This window comes from Amblyomma maculatum, chromosome 4, assembly GCF_055883805.1.
Source record: "Amblyomma maculatum isolate TAMU_Amacu chromosome 4, ASM5588380v1, whole genome shotgun sequence".
Classification (NCBI taxonomy): Eukaryota; Metazoa; Arthropoda; class Arachnida; order Ixodida; family Ixodidae; genus Amblyomma; species Amblyomma maculatum.
In genome coordinates this window covers 10,095,088-10,115,528 of record NC_139347.1, presented here as the reverse complement: position 1 = coordinate 10,115,528, position 20,441 = coordinate 10,095,088, and the positions used below count along the sequence as shown (strand labels likewise).

General features: G+C 46.5%; 1 protein-coding gene across 1 annotated transcript in view; it reads right to left on the bottom strand.

The window, feature by feature from the left end:
- pic (DNA damage-binding protein pic) overlaps positions 1 to 20,441 on the bottom strand; it is a 118,236-nt gene that overhangs the window by 25,789 nt on the left and 72,006 nt on the right. The window contains exons 16-18 of the mRNA XM_084600723.1: positions 16,034 to 16,198; positions 5,615 to 5,880; positions 2,718 to 2,827 (exon numbers count right to left, since the gene is read on the bottom strand). Coding sequence (XP_084456849.1) covers positions 2,718 to 2,827; positions 5,615 to 5,880; positions 16,034 to 16,198 — 541 coding nt within the window. The remainder of the gene's footprint in view (positions 1 to 2,717; positions 2,828 to 5,614; positions 5,881 to 16,033; positions 16,199 to 20,441) is intronic.

Here is a 20,441-nt window from a genome sequence, read left to right as displayed (position 1 = left end):
GCCGTAGACTTGCTGGCCTACCACCAATACCTGCTGGCCTACCACCAATGCCATCAGACATGGTTGAAGACGGCAGTACCGAGCAGCCAGGACCATCCACGGCGAACAACTGGCCCCATTATCGAGAGCCGCGTACTTTTTCCGGAAAACCTGAGGAGGACGTTGATGAGTGGCTGAAGCACTACGAAAGAGTGAGAAAATACAATCACTGGACCGCCGCTACTAAGCTGGCTAATGTGGTGTTCTTCCTTGCCGCCACTGCCTTTGACTGGTTCGATAATCACGAGGATTCATTAAGTATGTGGGCTATCTTTACAAGCGAAATCAAGAAAAATTTTGGGGATGAACCTGCAAAGAAGAAGCGCGCAAACTTTGTTTCACCGGCGCAAGTACCCGGAGAAACTTGTACTGCATATATCGAAGCCATCTTAAAGCTATGCAAATTCGTCAACCCCACTATGCTTGAAGAAGACAAAGTCGGTCACCTCCTGAAAGGAATAGCGGAAGACGTTTATAATTTTCTTATTAGCAACGAGAACCTGAACACCACCGCTGATGTTATAAAGCATTGTAGAACATTTGAGGCTCTCAAGCTGCGACGAATTACACCTAAATTCGGAAGACTGGCCAATGTCACCTCTGTAGCCAGTGTTGAAACCTGTCCTTCAGTTTCCATGGCTGATATGATATGAGAGATTGTACGCGAGGAATTTTCAAAATCTAGGGACGCCATCTGTAGTGAAGAATATGTGCGGCAGAGTTGTGCACCGCAGGCAAATGTTGCCGCCCTGTCCACTCCGTGGGTTCAACCTAGCGGCGCTTCGCATATGGACAATCAGCGCAGCTGTACTCAACGTTATGACCACCAGCCGATGGAAAAGAGGCCCGTCTACTCTGAAAATGTGGTTCGTCAGCAGCGAGAGCCTCGCTACAACCAACGTCGCGACTTTGTTAGTGGGGACTCTTATGCTGATCGCTGGCGCCCTCAACCTGCGTGCTACAGGCGAGGCATTGCGGGGCATATCGCTAGATACTGCCGCCGTCGTTTTCCAACTGTCCAAGATTACCGACCCCACGCGAACATTCACGGACGGCTGCACACCGAACAACAGCGATCCCCGACTATGCCTACTGGGGACTCACACCATTCGACATATTTGCGGAATTCATCTCCTGCATCTGATCGTAGTGTGACGCCGCCACCCCAGCGCCCGCGCAGGTCACCTTCCCCTCGACGTCGTTCTACCCCTTCGCCTCAGGGAAACTAAGGGGTGCAGCCGATGGAGGTGAGGCCGCCGGCGAGTCGATGACGTCCATACCTCTGCCCGTGTTTATGTTAAAGAACAAATTGGAAATGTTTGTTGATGGTGTGAAAACAATGGCTCTTGTGGGCACTGGTGCTACAGTATCTGTTATGAGTTTGAGTTTTAAGAACTGTTTAGGTAGAAAAGTAATGTTCAGTGGTGACCGTGCAGTGTTATTCCGTGGTGTCGGTGGTGAACCTTTAGTTCCTCTTGGTGTGTGTGCTTCGGATGTTGTTATTGGCGGCCTCAAGTTTAGAGTAGAATTTGCAGTACTGCCTCGGTCTACGCATGATGTGATTCTTGGGATTGATTTTCTGCAAGTGTGTGGTGCAACTTTAGACTGTGGTACGGGAGAGATTGCTTTGAATCCTTCACTACTTTCGGTTCTTGTGGATGACTCGACACCTGAATTTGGAGCATTTGCTGTGGAAGAAGACACAATTGTGCCAGCGTTATCTGTAGCATTCGTGCGGGTTTTCTCCATTCGAAACCAGTGCGAATCTTTTGAGGCTATAGTAGAACCTACGAGATTCACCTGCTCTAAGAAGAGTATCCTTGTGCCTCGTTGCGTCATTCCCGTGACTAGACGCCGCACTGAGCTATGGACAGTGAACCACTCCGAAGAGCCAACTGTGTTGCCTCGGGGCCTAAAACTCGCCCGTTTCGAGGAAGGCATATCCGGTTCCGTCGCGGCGTTAAACAGCTCTGTCACTGAGCAGCAGGTGCGACCAGGCATGGAGACCCAAGTTACGACTATGATTAGTAAGTCTCTTTCTACAACTGAGCGTCATATTCTAGTGGAACTACTACTGAAACACGTGACAGTGTTCGACTTTGCCAAGGATGACTCAATGCCACTGCCTACCAGTCGTATTCATCACACGATCAACACTGGGTCCGCCCCTCCAATACGTCAGAAGCTCTATCGAGTCTCAGCAACTGAACGTAAGGTAATAGATGAGCAAGTTCAAGACATGCTAAAGCGCAGCATTATTCGAGAGTCCTGTAGTCCTTGGGCAGCTCCAGTTATCCTTGTTAAAAAGAAAGATGGCACATGGAGGTTTTGTGTTGACTACCGCCGTTTAAATTCAGTCACGAAGAAAGATGTCTACCCCGCACCTCCACCAAGATGTTACGTGCTTTGTAAGCACGGGGGGTTTATTTACAGGGATCGGTACAAACAGGACTGCGGCGAAGCGTACAAACGTTCCTCTGCCCTTGCTCTTCTTTCTTCTTCACCGATCTATCCGACCGCTCTTCTTCATCTTCCGTCGACGTTCTATGAAGGCGCGTGACAATGTATAATATAACCTATGAGAAATATGAACAGCAACAGTGACCCCCCCCCCCCCGCACACACACACACAATATAAAAAGCTCGCACAGAGTTCCAAGCCTCCAGAGAAATCCTACCTGTCCTTCTGGCAAACAAACAAGTTAGTTGTGGACTCTGCCCCGAGGAAAGTGTCATCGTCCAGGATCTCTACAGAAGTCATCCAGTTGGTCTGGTAGTCTCTTGCAATCTGGTAAGTGAACAATGCAGCAAATGTGGACAAGGCAAAGTGTAAGGCCTGTGACTTTACTTGCTCACACCACAAGGAAGCTAGGAATGCCCTTACAAGCCCACAGGTATACAAGCTGATGTATTACTTCAACTACATCAACGAAAACAAAGGATAATGCAAAAAGGACTAGATAAGGCAGTATACAGCACACTACAATAAATAGATACCAGTGTGTGTGAGAAAGGGTAATACTATATTGTCCTCTTCAACAAATGCAATTCACAGTGTCACATGAATCATCATTTTTTTCTTCTTTTACCTGACAGCACTCACCATATTGCTTTGCTATACTAATGGTACTTCCCATCCCCATCCGAAAAGCGTTGCTCATGAAGGCAAGAGCTAGCTGCGGCCAATGAGAATTCATGTGACCAGGCACAGAATAGAATTAAGTGCAGTCTTTTGCTTTCTCGAAACTCCTATCTTGGTAAAAATGACAGATCCCCTTTAGTGCCTTTAAAACAGTGCACTGATTAAGTTTTGCAACTTCTCAGTCATCAAACGTCAGGCAATGATGTTGACTTCCATGTAGAAGCCTATAAAACCTTATTCCATGTTAAGAATGCTAAGTGCAGCATGTTCCATGTCAGCATTGCTGGAACATGGAAAAGGTAGCCCTGCGCTGAGCAAAGGAAAAGCAACTTAGCGATGGACAGCCAGTAGAACCGACCGAGCAAACAATGATGGCCCTGTGAACTTGCTTGCCTAGCATTCCAAATGGGAAGCAAGGCGAGCACCAAACTGTCTATATACGACATTCTGACAGCATTCAATTCCGCACAGTGGGGGTTTCAACAAACTGTTCATCCCTTGGTGGCCTGAACTGTCAGCAAAACTTGAAAAGAAGTCATGGCAGTGCTCCCGAACTTTAGGTTATGCAGTTAAAACTTCACATACTGAATTCTTTGCTTTTACGAAATTTCTCAAGTTCCCAGTTACACTCCCACTGAAGTGCGCATGTTTGTGTGCTCTGTGTAGTTAAGGCATTGTAGCAATTGACCTTGATATAATGGCTAATACCTGGTGCTTGTTGTTGCATGCAATCTGAGAGAAACTTCTGTCACTGCAACGAGCAAAATGCAAGTGAATGAAGTTCACATTATGCGACAACAGGGCAAGTACAGCAGCCTCCAGAGCTCTTGCTTTTGTAGCATCATGCCAAGTGGCACTACAACACTTCTCGCTTAAAAGCATAGTAACGCAACAGAACAAAGCAATAACACAGACAGGAAATGGCAGTGTGTGCCCATGGCCACCGCATGGCTGCCTGTGTTATTCTGGTGCCAATAACTGCATTTCCTATGACCATGGCTGCTAGGGAGGCGGGTGCCTCTGAATCCCACCCAAAATTTGATTCGAAGGCTCATTGTGGTGCATGCAATTTCGCTGACTGAATAGCTTGGATTTTGATACCTTTTGTGCTAATAATAATGAAAATTACCTTTATATTATCACAATTAGGAGTCCTGAAGGCAATATGCGAGGCTGAAGAGAAAAACGAGACCATCGTCTGAATATGCCCACCAATTGCTCACTTATGGTTGAAAGAAAAATGTGATAAGCTTGGTTAATAAGTGCCCTTGAGATATGCGGTTGCTTATTTATTTAATGCTATCATAGCGCACGCATACCCCCAAGACAACCTATCTGCAGAACCATCGATCATAACTGAATATGTGGATGGCAAACATTTTGACTTTTCACAATTCTTTTTCAAAACTGCATTTGGCCACATGAACACTGATCAGTAAATAACGATAATGGAGAAACGCATAACTAAATGTTAAGATTCCGTGCGAAAGTTTGGTAAGTAAATGTTTCAGCAATAAATAATGCCATACTTTTTCAATTCGATAGAATTCTGGTCTAGTTGGAGGGCGTTCATAGCAAAAAATTGTGGGCGCATGTCCTCTTTCCCTGTACTTGTAAATTGTGCAACAAAAAAGTTTCATCGCAATCACCTTTTTTTAGCGTTCATGACTATGCTCTCCAAAGCAATAGCGAACAAGAAGCAGTGGCTGGCATTCTGTGACAAGCAAGGTGCTGTCGTGCGCTTTTAATAAAAAGAACCAAGAGGAGCCATTCTACACCCCTGGACACAATAACTTTCTTCCCTCTCTGAACGCCGTGGAATGCCAACCAGATTCACAGCGACCAGCAACATCTCTTTTGTGCACCTGAGAGGTGCATGCACACAACGAAGAGGGTGCCAACGACGCGAGCAGCGCACGTACCAGTCGAGATGTGTTTTTTTTTTTCTTTTCTCCAAAACAAAACACATTTATTTAAAAAATAAATACAATGCAGGTGGTGCATAGACCGAGTGTTATCTAAAGGATCTAACATTCATGTTTGCACTTATAAGCTTGTGTAGGCAAATCCGACAGAACAAGACAATAATTCTTGATTGCGCATATAGGTACATCAGTGAAAATACCCTCAAGGGGGCATTGAGAAAAGATCGGCGTTTGGAGGCGAAAAGGTGGGAGTGTTGGGTTATATAGTAGCGAGGACATGGGTTCTATCCTGCGATGTGCAGGGAAATATCAATGCGCTCTCCCGGCGACATTCCCGACCAGTATAGTTAAAAAAGGCCGCCAGAGCTGGTGTGGTGGGAGCAAACTTCAGGTGCGTTCCCCTATAGCTCTAACAACACTGCAAGGGTACTTGTGAAAGTACTTGTGAAAGGATGTGTGAGGTGGCTGTCACAGCGAGATGCAGAATGAAACTGCAGAGCAGTCTCACCTCTTCGAAGCTTCCCTCCAGGGGCTTGTACGCCAGCAGGGACATGGACCGCATAAGGTCTCCGACTAGCACAAAGTCACCCTTAGCCCGCAGGTAAAGTGCCAAGATGTTGTTGAAATGGCTGCACTCATTCCGAAGCTCCCGCTCTGCATTCCACTCAAACAGGCGCACTGTGCTGTTGATAGAAGCCAGAAGCTTGCCGTTGAACTCCAGCAGGGAGTAGGGTGCTCCCTTGATCTCCTGCTCCGCGACCTGCTCCAGCTTGCCTGCCAGAGCCAAAGAGAGCAGTCTTTGACAGACACACATGACAGCAGGCAGTGCAACTTATTGCAAGATGACATTATGGGGTCATGACACTAATTTTCAAACATTAACTGAGTACTGCATCTCATTTCTGATGTGGCAAACTACTAAACTTCAAAGCTTCAGTTCCAGTGGTGTTGCACATACTTAATACACATAACATACCATATTCATTGGAACATAGCGAGAGTTTTTGTGATAATTTTCTGGCTCTCAAAGTCTACCCTCGCGTTACAATCGAATACTGCGACATTGGTTAGCCTAAAGCAGCACGGCGGTGCAGTCATATTGGATTCGTCATCACTCGATTTTGGTTCCCGCAGTTTTACGATGTTATGTTAGCAACATGGTGCCAGGGAGCAAAATTCTTTTATTTTTCTTTTTTTTTTCCATGTTCCTTTTTTCGTCAGATCCCTTTGTGTGATCACACGTTGAAAAGGGTACGGCTTCATCGCCATCGCTATTGCCATCCCAATCCATGCCAAGTCAAAATGCTGCGCTTTCTGTATGTAGCATACATGTAGGCTCAGAATCATGTCACCTTTATCACGCGCTTGTCGCATCTTTCACAGTGGATTAGTGTGGCTACTTGTGTTCTTATCCCATTTCGCACGATAGTAACGCTCCGTGCACAATACGACGCTCGCTTCGAAAGAAAAGCTATTATGATAGCAGAAGAAATCGGAAATTCTGCAGCAGCTCGACGGCTAGACGTAAACTATATTTATTTATTTATTCATTTATTTATTTGTCCTTACCATCAGGGCCGTGCAGGCATTTCAGAGGGGAGTAGGCAAAAAGAAATACAGAGAAAACAATGTAAAAAGCAGGTACAGATCTGGGACCCACACCAAACTAACCTTACAAAAACACTCGAATCCGTCCAAAACAGAGCGGTAAGATTTGCCTTTCCAGACTATTCATATCACACAAGTGTTTCAGCATTAAAAGGTAAAGCTAACCTTGTAAGCCTATAATCTCGCCGTAAAACCACCAGGCTCTGCCTTTTCCACAAATTCTATCACTCACCTCTGCGCAATACCGTTATCACCCCTGCGCATCGCCACTCAGCCCGGATCAACCATCAACAAGCCGTCCAACCCTCTCGTGCATCTACGTCCTCTCATCTGAAGTCATTTTTTGTTCTAACCGCAAAAGAGTGGAACTGTTTGCCTGCCGAAGCTGTGACTCATCTAGACAATACGCGCTTCAAATCATTAATTGAAAATATAATAACTTGACGTTAGCCCACCCCTCATGTAATAACTCTCGTGGGCCTTTGAGGTACTAATAAATAGATCCTATATATACAATATTAGCTATGAAATCGGCAATAATTGTATTAGTAAAAACAAAACTAGTAGTGCTTATACAATCCAAGTTAAAGCTTTGCGAAAGTTGTTTGTATCAGTAATAGATGTAATTTCATTAGAAAGATTGTTCCATTCTTCGGAAGTATGGGGAACAAATGAGCGTAAGAAAGCATCTGTTTTACATAAGGGGATGGCTGCTTTGCAAGGATGATCAATGCGATGTGATATGTAATAGGGTCTCTGAAAAAAATTGCTGTGTAAGACGGAATGATAATATAATTTGTGGAATAGGGTTAGCCGGCAAACTTTTCGTCGTGAAGCCAATGATGGAAGACTCAAAATAGTTTTCATTTCTGTGATGCTTGCTCCACGGTTACAGTTAGAAAAAATGAAATGAGCAGAGTTATTCTGAACGCGTTCAAGCGCAGTAATTAAGTAGTCATGGCTAGGATCCCAGAATGCTGCTGAGTATTCTAATTTTGGAAGTATTAAAGTTTTATAAAGGACTGCTTTCAAAGTAGACAGGGTGCAGGAAGAATTATGTCGCAGATAACCTAGCGTTTTGTTAGTGTTGTTGATGACATAATCTATATGAAGCCTCCAATAAAAAAAATTGCTGTGTAAGACGGAATGATAATATAATTTGTGGAATAGGGTTAGCCGGCAAACTTTTCGTCGTGAAGCCAATGATGGAAGACTCAAAATAGTTTTCATTTCTGTGATGCTTGCTCCACGGTTACAGTTAGAAAAAATGAAATGAGCAGAGTTATTCTGAACGCGTTCAAGCGCAGTAATTAAGTAGTTATGGCTAGGATCCCAGAATGCTGCTGAGTATTCTAATTTTGGAAGTATTAAAGTTTTATAAAGGACTGCTTTCAAAGTAGACAGGGTGCAGGAAAAATTATGTCGCAGATAACCTAGCGTTTTGTTAGTGTTGTTGATGACATAATCTATATGAAGCCTCCTAGTTAGGTCGGATACCACACTTGGGTGACGGACGAAACGGGATGTGATTTTTAAATGTGAGCCTGACCGCGAAGGCTTCTGACGACATTGTCTGGGAGGATGAGAGCGAAAATGATGATTCTGTTTACAAGAACTCTGCTTCCGATGATGCCGATGAATGAGCGTTTTTGATGAGACTGCAAAGGCCATAATGCCTATTAAAAGCTACTTTTTCAAAAGCTTATCTCGCGTTACATTCATGGTTTTATTTTTTCTCATTGGGCAATATGCAAGGTCACCCCTCGCGTTAAATTCGAGTAAATACGGTGCATAACAAATTTGTTTTTTTTTTTCTGTGCAGCCTGCTGGCCTGGCAAGTGGCTTGCTAGGTTGCTGATGACAAACAGACTCTCCCATACACCATGTTGTTTGCTTCACTTTTGCGGTGTACAAGGCTGGCATGCTGTAAATGGTGAGCATTTTAAAGCTTTCTTTGTTCATCGAAGTAACAGCCATTGTCTTTCTTCTTCCTTCTGCTTGCCTACAGTACAGTATGTGAACTTAGTGATCCTTGGGAAATCAAATGATCATGGGGGCACCCTGAAACAGTCATAAATGAGCAAATCCTTGTCACATATGTAATGTAGTTGATCAGATATTTACATCATCCATGTGCTTTGAGAGAAATGCCCTTCAAGAATTGAGTGACAATGCTCTCAGGGTACGTGGCACATCACGTGATCATCTCCACTAATACGCCCCGAGAAGGATGAGGCAATGGGCTGCATTCTCGACTGACACGATTGTGTTGTGACAAAGTTAAACCAGCATTAGTCACTCTGTATAGATCAACACCGTGCTTACAAACACAGGGCACGCTTGCGCCACCGCAGAAGACTGGGGAGGAAAAGTAGGCTCATTGCCCATAGGAATACAAGGAAGAGAAAGTTTTCAAAGCAGTTTTCTAATTTCACGGGGCACCTTTGATGTCGTTTTTTGGTACAGAGCAACCATGAACGTCCTAGAACAAATTTTGAAAGCATAAAACGCTATTTCAAAGGCATAGTATTTTTCAAAAACCACGAAAAGTATTGAGGTTCGAGTTGGGAGAGCGACTCATAAAAGCGCATGTAAACACAACTTAGGTACTGTTCTCGCTTAGCACAGCACCAGCACACATGTCCAGTCGTTAAACATTAGCACGAGTTTTAAAGAAATGTGCGACAAAGCATGCTATGTCATTTAAGAAGGCAATTTATTTTTAAAACACCAATTTATTTTTAAAACACCACTAAAAACGTGTTGTGAAGCTGTACATACCGCCAACAGGCTGGCAATCAGCTGTGTGTTTCAATGAATTGTGCAAGCTTCTCTTGTAGCCTGATATGCTGCCATGTGCATTGAATATTCTTACTCATAACGTTCATTCAACGTGTGCAGCCTAGGGAAAACTATATTCAAAAAGCAATTTTCAAATCACCGTGACGAAAGAACGAAAAAGAACTGCTCACTGTAACCGATAACGGCGCAGATGCTGACATCCGCGAATGCGACTTGTGTGAGCACGCAGAGCATTTTGGCCGTCTGCTGCTGCATGCAGTTCTTTTGTAGTATTGTGTTGTAAGTTTGTATCATTTGAGCAGCAGTATTTAAGCGGGAATGTATCCTGCGCGGCAGCATGTCGAACAACACGAGAAGCTGTTGTGATTGCGAGAAGCACCCAGCAGATAGCTAGTTTTTCAGGGGTATGTTGGGCTTTACAGTATACATTTATCGAGGCACTTAAAAATTGATTGGCTTCAAGATGATGTGGCAAGCTCTGTCATGCAGTTTCTTCAAAACATACGCTAACGTTTAAGCATCTGCTGTGTTTACCGGTGCTTTCGAAGCCTGAAAATTATTTTCGTATGTTTTCCTTGCATGAGTTTCTATGAGCTCCCGAAATGTATCCCCACACATTTCGCAGTGTTTTAAACATACTCAGCCTCTGTAATAAGGTTTCATAGTTTCACAATGGATTCTACAATGTTCATAGTTATTCTGCACTAAACGATGACAATATAGGCACACTGTGAACTCAAAAAACTGCTTTGAAATAATTTGGTTGCATGTATTCCTATGCATGCTGGCCTTCTTTTCACCCAGTCGGCCCAGCCTGGCGACAACAGTACCACCGCATCTTGCTCACGTCATAGATCAATGTTGGTCTATAGGCACAAAAGAGGCCGCTAAGTCTGCTGAGCGAGACAACCTCAATCGTTGCTAAGGTGTCATGCACTGCAACTGAAGATGGATTGAAACCAAGACAAGCACACTTTAGCTTGTCCTTGCATTTCCAAGCATAGCACCTTGCTGGCATTGCTGTCATAAAATTAAGGATATGTGAGAAACACATGTGAGCAGGTGCACTTGCAACGACCTAGGTGTGAATCGATTAGGGTTAGCAAACATACCATTTGTACGACCGAGTAATTGTGCATGGTTACAGGTATGAGAAACATATAAGAATAATGATATTCATGCCTACATTTTTTAGCTTGAGTTGCTTTGGGACGTTAAGCCCTGCAAACTAAGCCAAACCACCTTGCGAAATGTTTAGGGGTTGTCAGCAGGTGGTAACATGCAATCTACTCTGATGAGAGACGGTTCCCCAAGACAATGTCAATGTGTTTTCATCACTGTGGTCTTCCCTGTGTCGCCTGTGCTGTTTTGCTGTAGCTGACGATCATGTCGAAGATGGATGTGGGGCAAGAACTAGATTGTGCTTCCCTACAGTCTGCACGCTGTTTTTATGAATCTACTCTGTAAATCATTAAGAGCCATGATGGGTCATGACTCGTAAGCAGGGACACAATTACGTGTGAAAGTGCGAGCATGGCTTGCACGGTGTATTGAGAACTTATTGGAGCCAACATTGCAGATGACCTGGCAGCCAGTGCTGGTTCATGATATCACCAGAGGCATTTCAACTTGATGGTCATTGTCAGTGGGAGCATCTTCATGGTCTGAATTTCAGTCGCTTATTTTGGAACAAGGAACGCATCCAGGACATCATATTTTGTAAATAAAATAATAAGGCTCATAAATATCGCCGCATAGAACCGCCGCATATTGCCGCATTATTAGCCAGAAACTGGCTGACACGGTGCGCAAAGTAAAAACCGAATGGACTGGGCCAGTAATAAGAAGTGCTGGGGGCCTGCTACTGGCACCGACAGGGAAGTGCACTGCTCGGATAGGGATAGGAAACGCGGTGTTTGTTGGCAGCTCGTTATTCTCCCTGACTGTTGCAAAGATCTCATCTTGGGCATGGACTTTGAGTCTTCATGGGGCTGTAATCAGCATTCGTGACAGCGTCGTTGCCTTCACCAACAATTATGAAGACCTTGGTTATGCGGAAGTACCATTGATGCCCTTATGCGTCACCAATGAGACAGTGACATTACCTCCGCGATCATACTCTCTTGTTGAAGTGAAGTGCGACATGGCGCATACCGGCGATGGTATCGCCAAAAGGGCAGTTGCCCTGGTACTAAGTCGAGGTGTTTCTATAGCTCGAGGGCTAGTCAACTTGACCAATGGACAGACCGAAGTGCTGCTGACAAACTTCAGCGACGAGCGTCAGCAAATTCCGAAAGGCACAACTGTGGCCTTTTTCAACAGCCTCCCAAATGCGCAGCACTGCTTCGCACTGCAACAGGAAGGATCAATGTGCAAGTCGCCCGTAACCATCGTCGATGTGAGTCCAAGTTTGTCTTCTTCAGAACGGGACCGTCTTTTGGATCTTATAGATCAATTTCGAGACTGCTTTGCTTCCGAATCGCGGATCGGCCAAACGCCTTTGACAAAACATCGAATCATCACGAATGACTCGATTCGCCCGATTCGACAAAATCCTTACCGTGTAGCTCCGAAAGAAAGTGAAGCCATTCAGCGCCAGGTGGCCGAAACGCATAGAGACGACGTTATCCAGCCGTCACAGAGCCCTTGGGCTTCCCCCGTGGTACTTGTTAAAAAGAAGGACGGCAGCTTACGATTTTGCATAGATTACCGCAAGCTCAACCAAGTAACTAAAAAAGACGTGTACTCTCTTCCTCGCATCGACGATTCCCTTGATCGCCTACGAAATGCACGTTACTTCTCATCAATGGACTTGAAAAGTGGATATTGGCAGATAGAAGTAGATGAGAGAGATCGGGAGAAGACAGCATTGCATGATTTTGTACGAGTTTGTATGAGTATGGATTGTATGGATTGTATGAGTTTAAGGTCCTTCCGTTCGGTTTATGCTCAGCACCAGCAACATTTCAGAGGTTGATGGATACTGTGCTCTCGGGACTTAAGTGGCAAACATGCCTGGTGTATCTTGACGACGTGATTGTGTTTTCGGCCACATTTGAAGAGCATCTACGCTGTTTGCTAGCTGTATTTCAGGCCATAAGATCTGCGGGCCTCACACTAAAACCCGAGAAGTGCCACTTTGGGCACGAGGAGCTGAAGTTCTTAGGTCACGTCGTTAGCCAAGAAGGTGTCCGGCCTGATCCTGAGAAGCTCTCCGCAGTCGCCAAGTTCCCGACACCTACGGACAAAAAGACATTGCGGTGTTTCCTGGGTCTTTGCGCCTATTACCGCCGGTTTATTGCTGGTTTCTCACGAACTGCCTGGCCCTTAACTTCGCTGACGCGTGACAACGCTGTCTTTCACTGGGGTGAAGAACAGGAACAAGCTTTTAATGAGCTGCGGAGACGTTTACAGACACCACCTGTCCTGGCGCACTTTGATAACGACGCCCCTACACTGCTTAATACGGATGCCAGCAACGTGGGCTTAGGTGCTGTGCTGGTGCAGCGCCAGGATGGTGTGGAAAAAGTAATTGCTTACGCCAGCAGGACCCTATCTAAAACAGAAGCGAACTACTCGACAACCGAAAAAGAATGCCTTGCAGTGGTATGGGCGGTTATGAAGTTCCGCCCTTATTTGTACGCTCGCCCCTTTCAAGTCGTTAGTGACCATCACTCGCTCTGTTGGCTGACGAATCTAAAGGACCCTTCAGGGAGACTTGCGCGTTGGAGCCTTCGATTACAAGAATTCGACATGGCAGTTATTTACAAATCTGGAAAAAAGCACACGGATACTGACTGCCTTTCGCGAGCGCTGGTCGAACCTTCTACTATGTGGGGATTCACGATCCCCTTTCTCCATTATAACGCCCGCGCGTAATTAACACGCGTGATTACGCGCGCTGGCAGAGAGGTTTGCAGAGGAGAGGGCATGCTGGCCACCCCCCGCCGCCTCCCAGGCCTGCGGCGACGCTGCTGCGGGCTTCCCTTTTTCCTGCCGGCGTAACCGGAAGACCTCCTCTCCCGTTCCGTGTCGAGGAGCGCGACTGTAGCAACTCGCTCGGGGGTTCTTCGGCGAATGGGCGTGCACGCGCGCGGTTCATGATTTCCGCCGAGGAGACCACTGCCGTCACCGAGAATCGCCCATTGACCGTAGGCACTTACCGCAACGGGATGTGAGCGAGAAGCAGTGTCAGGTGAGAAGACTCTTCCTCTCACCTCCCTGGCGCGCTTCCCTATTAGGTGGTTTTTATTTCACCCCCGTACGCGGCGTTCGCTTGCTATACGGTGGTTGTTCTTGATTGCTATTCCCTTGCCGTGTACTCGAGCACAATAAACTCTGTTCGAGTACATTACTCGTGTTTTTCCCCTCTGGCCCGAACCCGCCGCAGCGATTTCTCGCACCGCGGGTTGGGGGTCACAGCTCTGTCTGCTAGGGCTGGCACGTCAGGGCTAGAAGGCGACCTAGCGTCTAGCCCCCCCGTGGCGCATTCTTGCGAGAATAACTCCCATAACTATGACCGATGAAGACACTGCGTTTTTAGGTGTCATAGATGACGCAACGCTTTCCCAACAGCAGCGAGAAGACCAGGAATTGCTCCCTCTTATTGATTTCTTGGAAAAACGAACTACTGTTGTGCCTACGATTTTCACCCGAGTAATCTCTTCATTCTTTATTCGCAACAACGTACTTTACTTGAAGAACTTCCGCCCTGGGGGAAACAGTCATCTCCTCGTCGTCCCATCTGCTCTCCGCAGTGAAGTTTTGCAAGCGTGCCACGACGAGCCAACCGCCGGTCACCTAGGCTACACCCGCACGTTGGCTAGAGTCCAGCATGGATACTACTGGCCAAAACTGCCGGCGACAGTGAAACGCTATGTACGTAGATGCATAGACTGCCAGCGCCGTAAATCACCCCCTGTAAAACCAGCTGGCCTACTCCACCCTCTTCAAGTGCCAACAACACCTTTTAAGCAAATCGGCATGGACCTCCTGGGACCATTTCCGACGTCCACAGCCGGGAATAAATGGATAATTGTCACCACCGATTATCTAACTCGCTACGCGGAGACCAAGGCTCTGCCAAGGGGTACCGCTGCCGAAGCAGCTCGGTTCTTCGTGGAGAACATTGTCCTGAGGCATGGCGCTCCGGCGCTCATTATAACTGACCGAGGAACTGCATTTACGGCCGAACTTTTGGAGACCGTTCTCCGCCTCAGTGGTACCAGTCACCGTAAAACTACAGCCTATCACCCCCAAACCAATGGGTTGACGGAACGCCTCAATAAAACCATCGCAGACATGATTTGCATGTACATTGACGTGAACCACAAGAATTGGGACGAAATTCTTCCTTACGTCACGTTCACCTATAATACAGCACGCCAAGACACCACTCGTATGACATCATTCAGCCTCCTTCACGGGCGACCAGTAACAACTATGCTGGATGCAATGTTGCTCCCGAATGCCGACACCGACGATCTCGATCAGGACGCCAAGGAAATCGCTCAGTGTGCAGAGGAAGCTCGCCAACTAGTGCTTGTGCGGATCAAGAATCAGCAAGAGCATGATGCACGACGCTACAATCATAGACGCCGACATGTCATGTGCGAACCTGGCGACAAAGTGTGGGTGTGGACGCCTATTCGCCGCCGTGGACTCTCCGAAAAACTATTGCGGTGATATTTCGGCCCATATGTTGTTCAGCGACGTTTAACCGACGTCACTTATGAGGTGGTGCCAGACAAGGTGTCGACCTCAAAGCGACGCCAGCAACAAGCCGACGCCGTCCACGTTGTACGCATGAAGCCATACAACTCGGACTGACCTTGACCTCCTACTCCCTTTTATGCTCATCGGGACGATGCTTCCTGAGGAGGGGGGCAAATGCCGCATAGAAGACGTCGCCAAAGATGATGACTGGCCCCACAAGCGCGAGCCTGGAAGAGAAGGAAGTTGGAGCGCAAGACTCGTCCAGGTTGATTATTAAACCCGTCCTATCTTTGGGTCCTCCTTGGCGTTCTATCGAGACGTGACAATATCTATTGGGATACCAAATTGCAATTAGTCGGATAGCTATGTCATGACCCCTTTCAGTCAATGTGGGCCAGCTAAGCCACTATTTGTAGGTGAGGCAAAAAAGCACACCTACAAATAAACATGAAATGAAGCGCACTGCTCAGTCAGTATCTTGGGGGAATATGAGAGTGTTTCGACTACCACAAATATGTCGGATAAAAAAACAAGTAAAATAGAGCACTATTTGATAGCAGTCAATTAATAAGGGAATTGGCAATGTCACCGTAACCAGTGTTGGCCTCTAATGTAACTGCATTATGAAGTTAATCAATTAATTAATCAGGAAATTGGCATTGTCACCGTAACCAGTGTTGGCCGGCAATGTAACCGCATTATGAAGTTAATCAGTGCCCCACCAAAGACAGGCGCACAAAAGAAAAGGTAGCCTTGGGGGACAGATGCTGAAAAGGTACAGCAAGACACAGATGCCACTCACCGTCCACCCAATGGAAGACAATCAACCGGCCCTGCTTGGGATCTGACTCATCGGGCAGCACATTTGCAGTACCAACTATGTAGTAGGTGTTGGGGTCGTTGCCCAGACGAGTAGACACAATGCTCATCGCATATTCGGTCTGCATGAACTGGTGGGCATGTAAAACTGAAAAGGAAACAAGAGACCAATCTACTTTCACAAGTTGATCACCACAATGATGTAGGCTATGAGCAGTGTTTCAAACAGCCACCCGTTAACAGCTGTGCACAGTTCTGAGACTTCAGCTATAAAGGATAACACTGCACTTACCAAAATTTAACACAACCACAACTATATAAAGCAATGGCCCTTTTTGTTACCACAATATATATACACAAAAAACAATTAATTTATCACATCACACAGTAAACTCGAAATCTTTAACTGATGCTAAAGGTGCTCTGGACTTGTCAACACCAGGCGTATTAAAAAACGCTACTTTATTCAGACTCTGCCCAATTTCAAGAAATTTTCTGTTCGCTCTGAGTTCAAACACGTGGGGTGACTTTGCATTCCTGTGAGCATAAACCAGTAGAAAAGAATGCACACCGTTAGAGAAAATATAGTGTCAGCATCCAAGCTGGCAATGATAATGAGATTCTAACGGCAAACAAAGTAGGTTTGTGGTTCAGTGCTGGCAACTCTTTTTTTTTTTTTTACAATACAAAAAAAGTAAAAAGCAACAAAGAGAGCAGAGAGACAGAAATGCATCAAATATTCTCGTGCACCTGACAAACACGGGCACACGCCACAAAGGGCCTCCTTACTGGTAAACAGGTTTTCTACACCTAAGTATGTACCATTTCAGCTAAAACCAAATTTCGAATTGCAATAATGCTAGAGAAAAAGAATACTTTTATTTTAGAAATGCTTAAAACAAACGAAGAACGATACCCATGAGAAAATTTTTCTTTATTATACAATTTCTTCTTTTTTCACGAAAAGCCCACACTGAATGAACTGTTGCAATTAATGCTGAAAAGCCACTGGCTAGGTTCAGAAGAGGTTGCTCAGATCTAGAAATGTTTAGCAATTTGGCCTGCAGGGAGTTGATCATTCTCAAAGCTTCCTGGTGAGACGCAACCTGCAAAGGTTCAGGTTCGTCGACATCGCTACTCTCACTATCCTCTATGCCAGTGACTGCTGCGACGATAGCCTCGTCAGTCAGCTCTTCATCTGTTGCGACTGTATCGTTGGCATTTAAAAATTCCTGAAGTCCTGACGCATCGCCGTCACTACCGCTCAATGTGGACTAAAGTTTGGTCATCACTGTGTCGACAGGAGCTTCGCAACCTTTCACGTCGCCAGCATCCACAGCAAAGCCCAAATTCCTGAAGCAGTTCATGATGGTGGAAGAGCTTACTTCTGCCCATGCTCCAAAAATGAACTGCACTGCCATCAGGAGTGAGATCTGCAAGCCTGGTGCCGGTTGGTGTTCTCGGACAGAAATATCAAAGTTCAGCGCGAGCCTGCTCAAAACACGTTGGTGATAGAGTGCCTTGAAGCAAGCAATCACGCCTGCATCCACAGGCTGCAAGCCTGCAGCGGTGTTAGGTGGGAGGAAAAAAAATTCCACATGCGAGAGCTTCTCACATGTTTGGTGTGCTGTGCAATTGTCGAGCACCAATGCTACCTTCCTGCCTTCGCGCCGAATCCGCTGATCAAACTCAATCAGCCACTCGCGGAAAAGTTTGCACATCATCCATGTTTTCCTGTTATGACGATAGCGAACCGGGATCCTCGCGGCAGCATGAAAACAGCAGGGATTCCGACATTTTCCTATGAGGAAGGCGTGGCACTTGTCCCTGCTGTTCATGCTCGCACACAAGAAAATGGTCACATGCAACTTGCTTTCCTTGCCGCCCTTACAGGGATCGCCTTTGATGGAGTGCGTTTTGATGGTAGCATGTGGAAAAACAGCCCAGTCTTGTCCCCATTGTACAAGTCCTGGACCGGGTATGCTTCTTGGATGCCGGGCAGTGTTTTCTCAAGGCAATTCTGCCTAGCGTTGACATCGAGTGACTCCGCCTTGCCCACGACTGCCTTGTAGACGATGCTATGTCTCTCCTTGACTCGTTAAATCCAACCATCACCAGGTTGAAAATCAGTGTTGCGAAGGAGGTATGCGAAGTGCTTCGCCTTCTCCGCTGAAATCGGGCCACTAATCGGCAGGTTCGCTGCACGGGAGTTCAAGAACTACTGGTAGAGCACCTGTTCTACATCTTTGTAAGCCCCGTGTCGAACCCTTTTCAGGCCGCCGTCCATTGAATGGTCAGCACTGGTATCGCTTTCATTCTGAATCTTGAGTATGTTGCGGATGATTGTCATGATACTGTCGGTTTCAACAGGCCGCACCAAGTTGCATATTTTATGTTGTCCTCGTGCTCACGTTACATGTTCCGCTAACTTCCAGCGGTGTTGTCGTTAACGCTTCCTGAAGGAGGATCCTTCATTGCTTTTCATGGAAAATTCAGGGCCAACAAGATTGTAGCAACGATGATGGCATGCTAGGAGAACCACGCTAGAAAGACCCGTGCATGAACGCTGCTGCAAGCCTGCTACAAAATATTGTTACGTGGTTTATTTACATGATGGGTGTTAGATGCGCTGGTCGTTAGCACACCCAGAGCGAACCAAACCAGCTTCCTCTTCAGCTTCTCCTGCAAACCCTCATCTTCCTCCAATACAGGACCACCGCGGGACGTGCGTGACACTGCCCCTTCACAGACGAAGCCCGCTGGGCGAGTCAAGGTTAGTCACGCTGATAGCAATGCTTCATGCGGGCCACGTGAACTATTTGAGTCTTTCGAGAACGACGACCATGGGTGGTCAGGCGAGAGACTACAAAGTTGACTGCGCTGATGCGTTCCAGCACAACGAAAGAACCAGTATACTGGTGCAACAGTTTCTGGGACAGGCCGCGTTTATGCAACGGCGTCCAAAGCCACACCGAGTCACCAGAGGCCTAATTAACATCTTGGTGACGCTTGTCGTAGCGTTGCTTGTAGCGTTCTTGGGAGGCTAAAGTGCGGAGTCTAGTGAGTCGGCGAGCTCCTTCAGCCAAAGAGAGATTATGCGCTAATGAAGTTTCAGCTGGGAGCGAGAAAGGTAAAAATGGGTCCAGAGTACTTCGTGGAAGTCGAGCGTAAAGAAGAAAAAAAGGACTGTAGCCTGTCGTTTCGTGCTTAGCAGTGTTAAATGCGTATGTTATAAACGGAAGGACTTCATCCAAGTTTTTGTGGCAGGAGACGACATACATTGAGAGCATATTGCTAAGCGTACGATTGGTGCATTCGATAAGGCCATTTGTTTGTGGGTGGTAAGGAGTTGAATGGCGAAAATTACATGAGCTGAGACGAAGAAGTTCTTCTGCAACTTCTGCCGTAAATTGTCGCCCCCGGTCACTTATTAGCACACGAGTAGGCCCATGTCGAAGAATGATGGACCGTAGGAGGAAGGCCAAGACATCAGAAGCAGTGGCAGACAGTATGGCAGCAGTTTCACAGTACCGCGTAAGGCAGTCTACGCACACCATGATCCAGCGGTTCCCGTTGGTGGAACGGGGAAATGGTCCTAGAAGGTCAATTCCCGCCTGTTCGAATGGAGTTCGTGGTGGCGTTATAGGCTGGAGATGACCCGGCGGAGAGCAGGTTGGGTGTTTGAAATGCTGGCACTGGAGGCAGCTGGCCACATAATGTTGAGTAGTTTGACTCATCTTCGGCCAATAAAAACGTTCCTTAGTCCTGTGTAATGTCCTGGCAAAACCCAAGTGTCCAGCCGTGGGATTGTCGTGCATTACCCGAAGAACCTGACACCAAAGACGTGTAGGAACTACCAGAAGAAACCATGTACCTACTGACGAGTAGTTCTTTCTGTATAGTAGACCATCACGAATGCAGAATGAGGTCGCAGGGTTCGGGGAACTTGCCGCATCAAAATGCGGCGCCAACTCGCTGTCGTTCCGATGTGCAATCTCGAATTCACCAACATCAGGGAAGCTTGGAGAGGTAGCAGCTATATATTCATCCAAGCTCATCTTAAAAGACGCAGTAAAATTGAATTCCTTGAAGGCGCGAAGCCCACCGCGCAAGGCGTCCTACTGGGGTCACGGAGGTTTACAAGTCAACATAAGGAATGATGGTCCATCACAATTTTAAATGCACATCCATAAAGATATGACCGAAACTGTTGCTCACCGAAAACAACAGCTAAGCATTCCTGTTCAGTTACTGTGTAATTGCGCTCAGCCTTGCTTAAAGAACGGCGTGCATATGCAATGACATGTTCATTGCCATTGTGGCGCTGTATGAGGACTGCACCAACTTCGACTGCACTGGCGTCAGTGTGAAGTTCTGTTGAAGCTGATGGG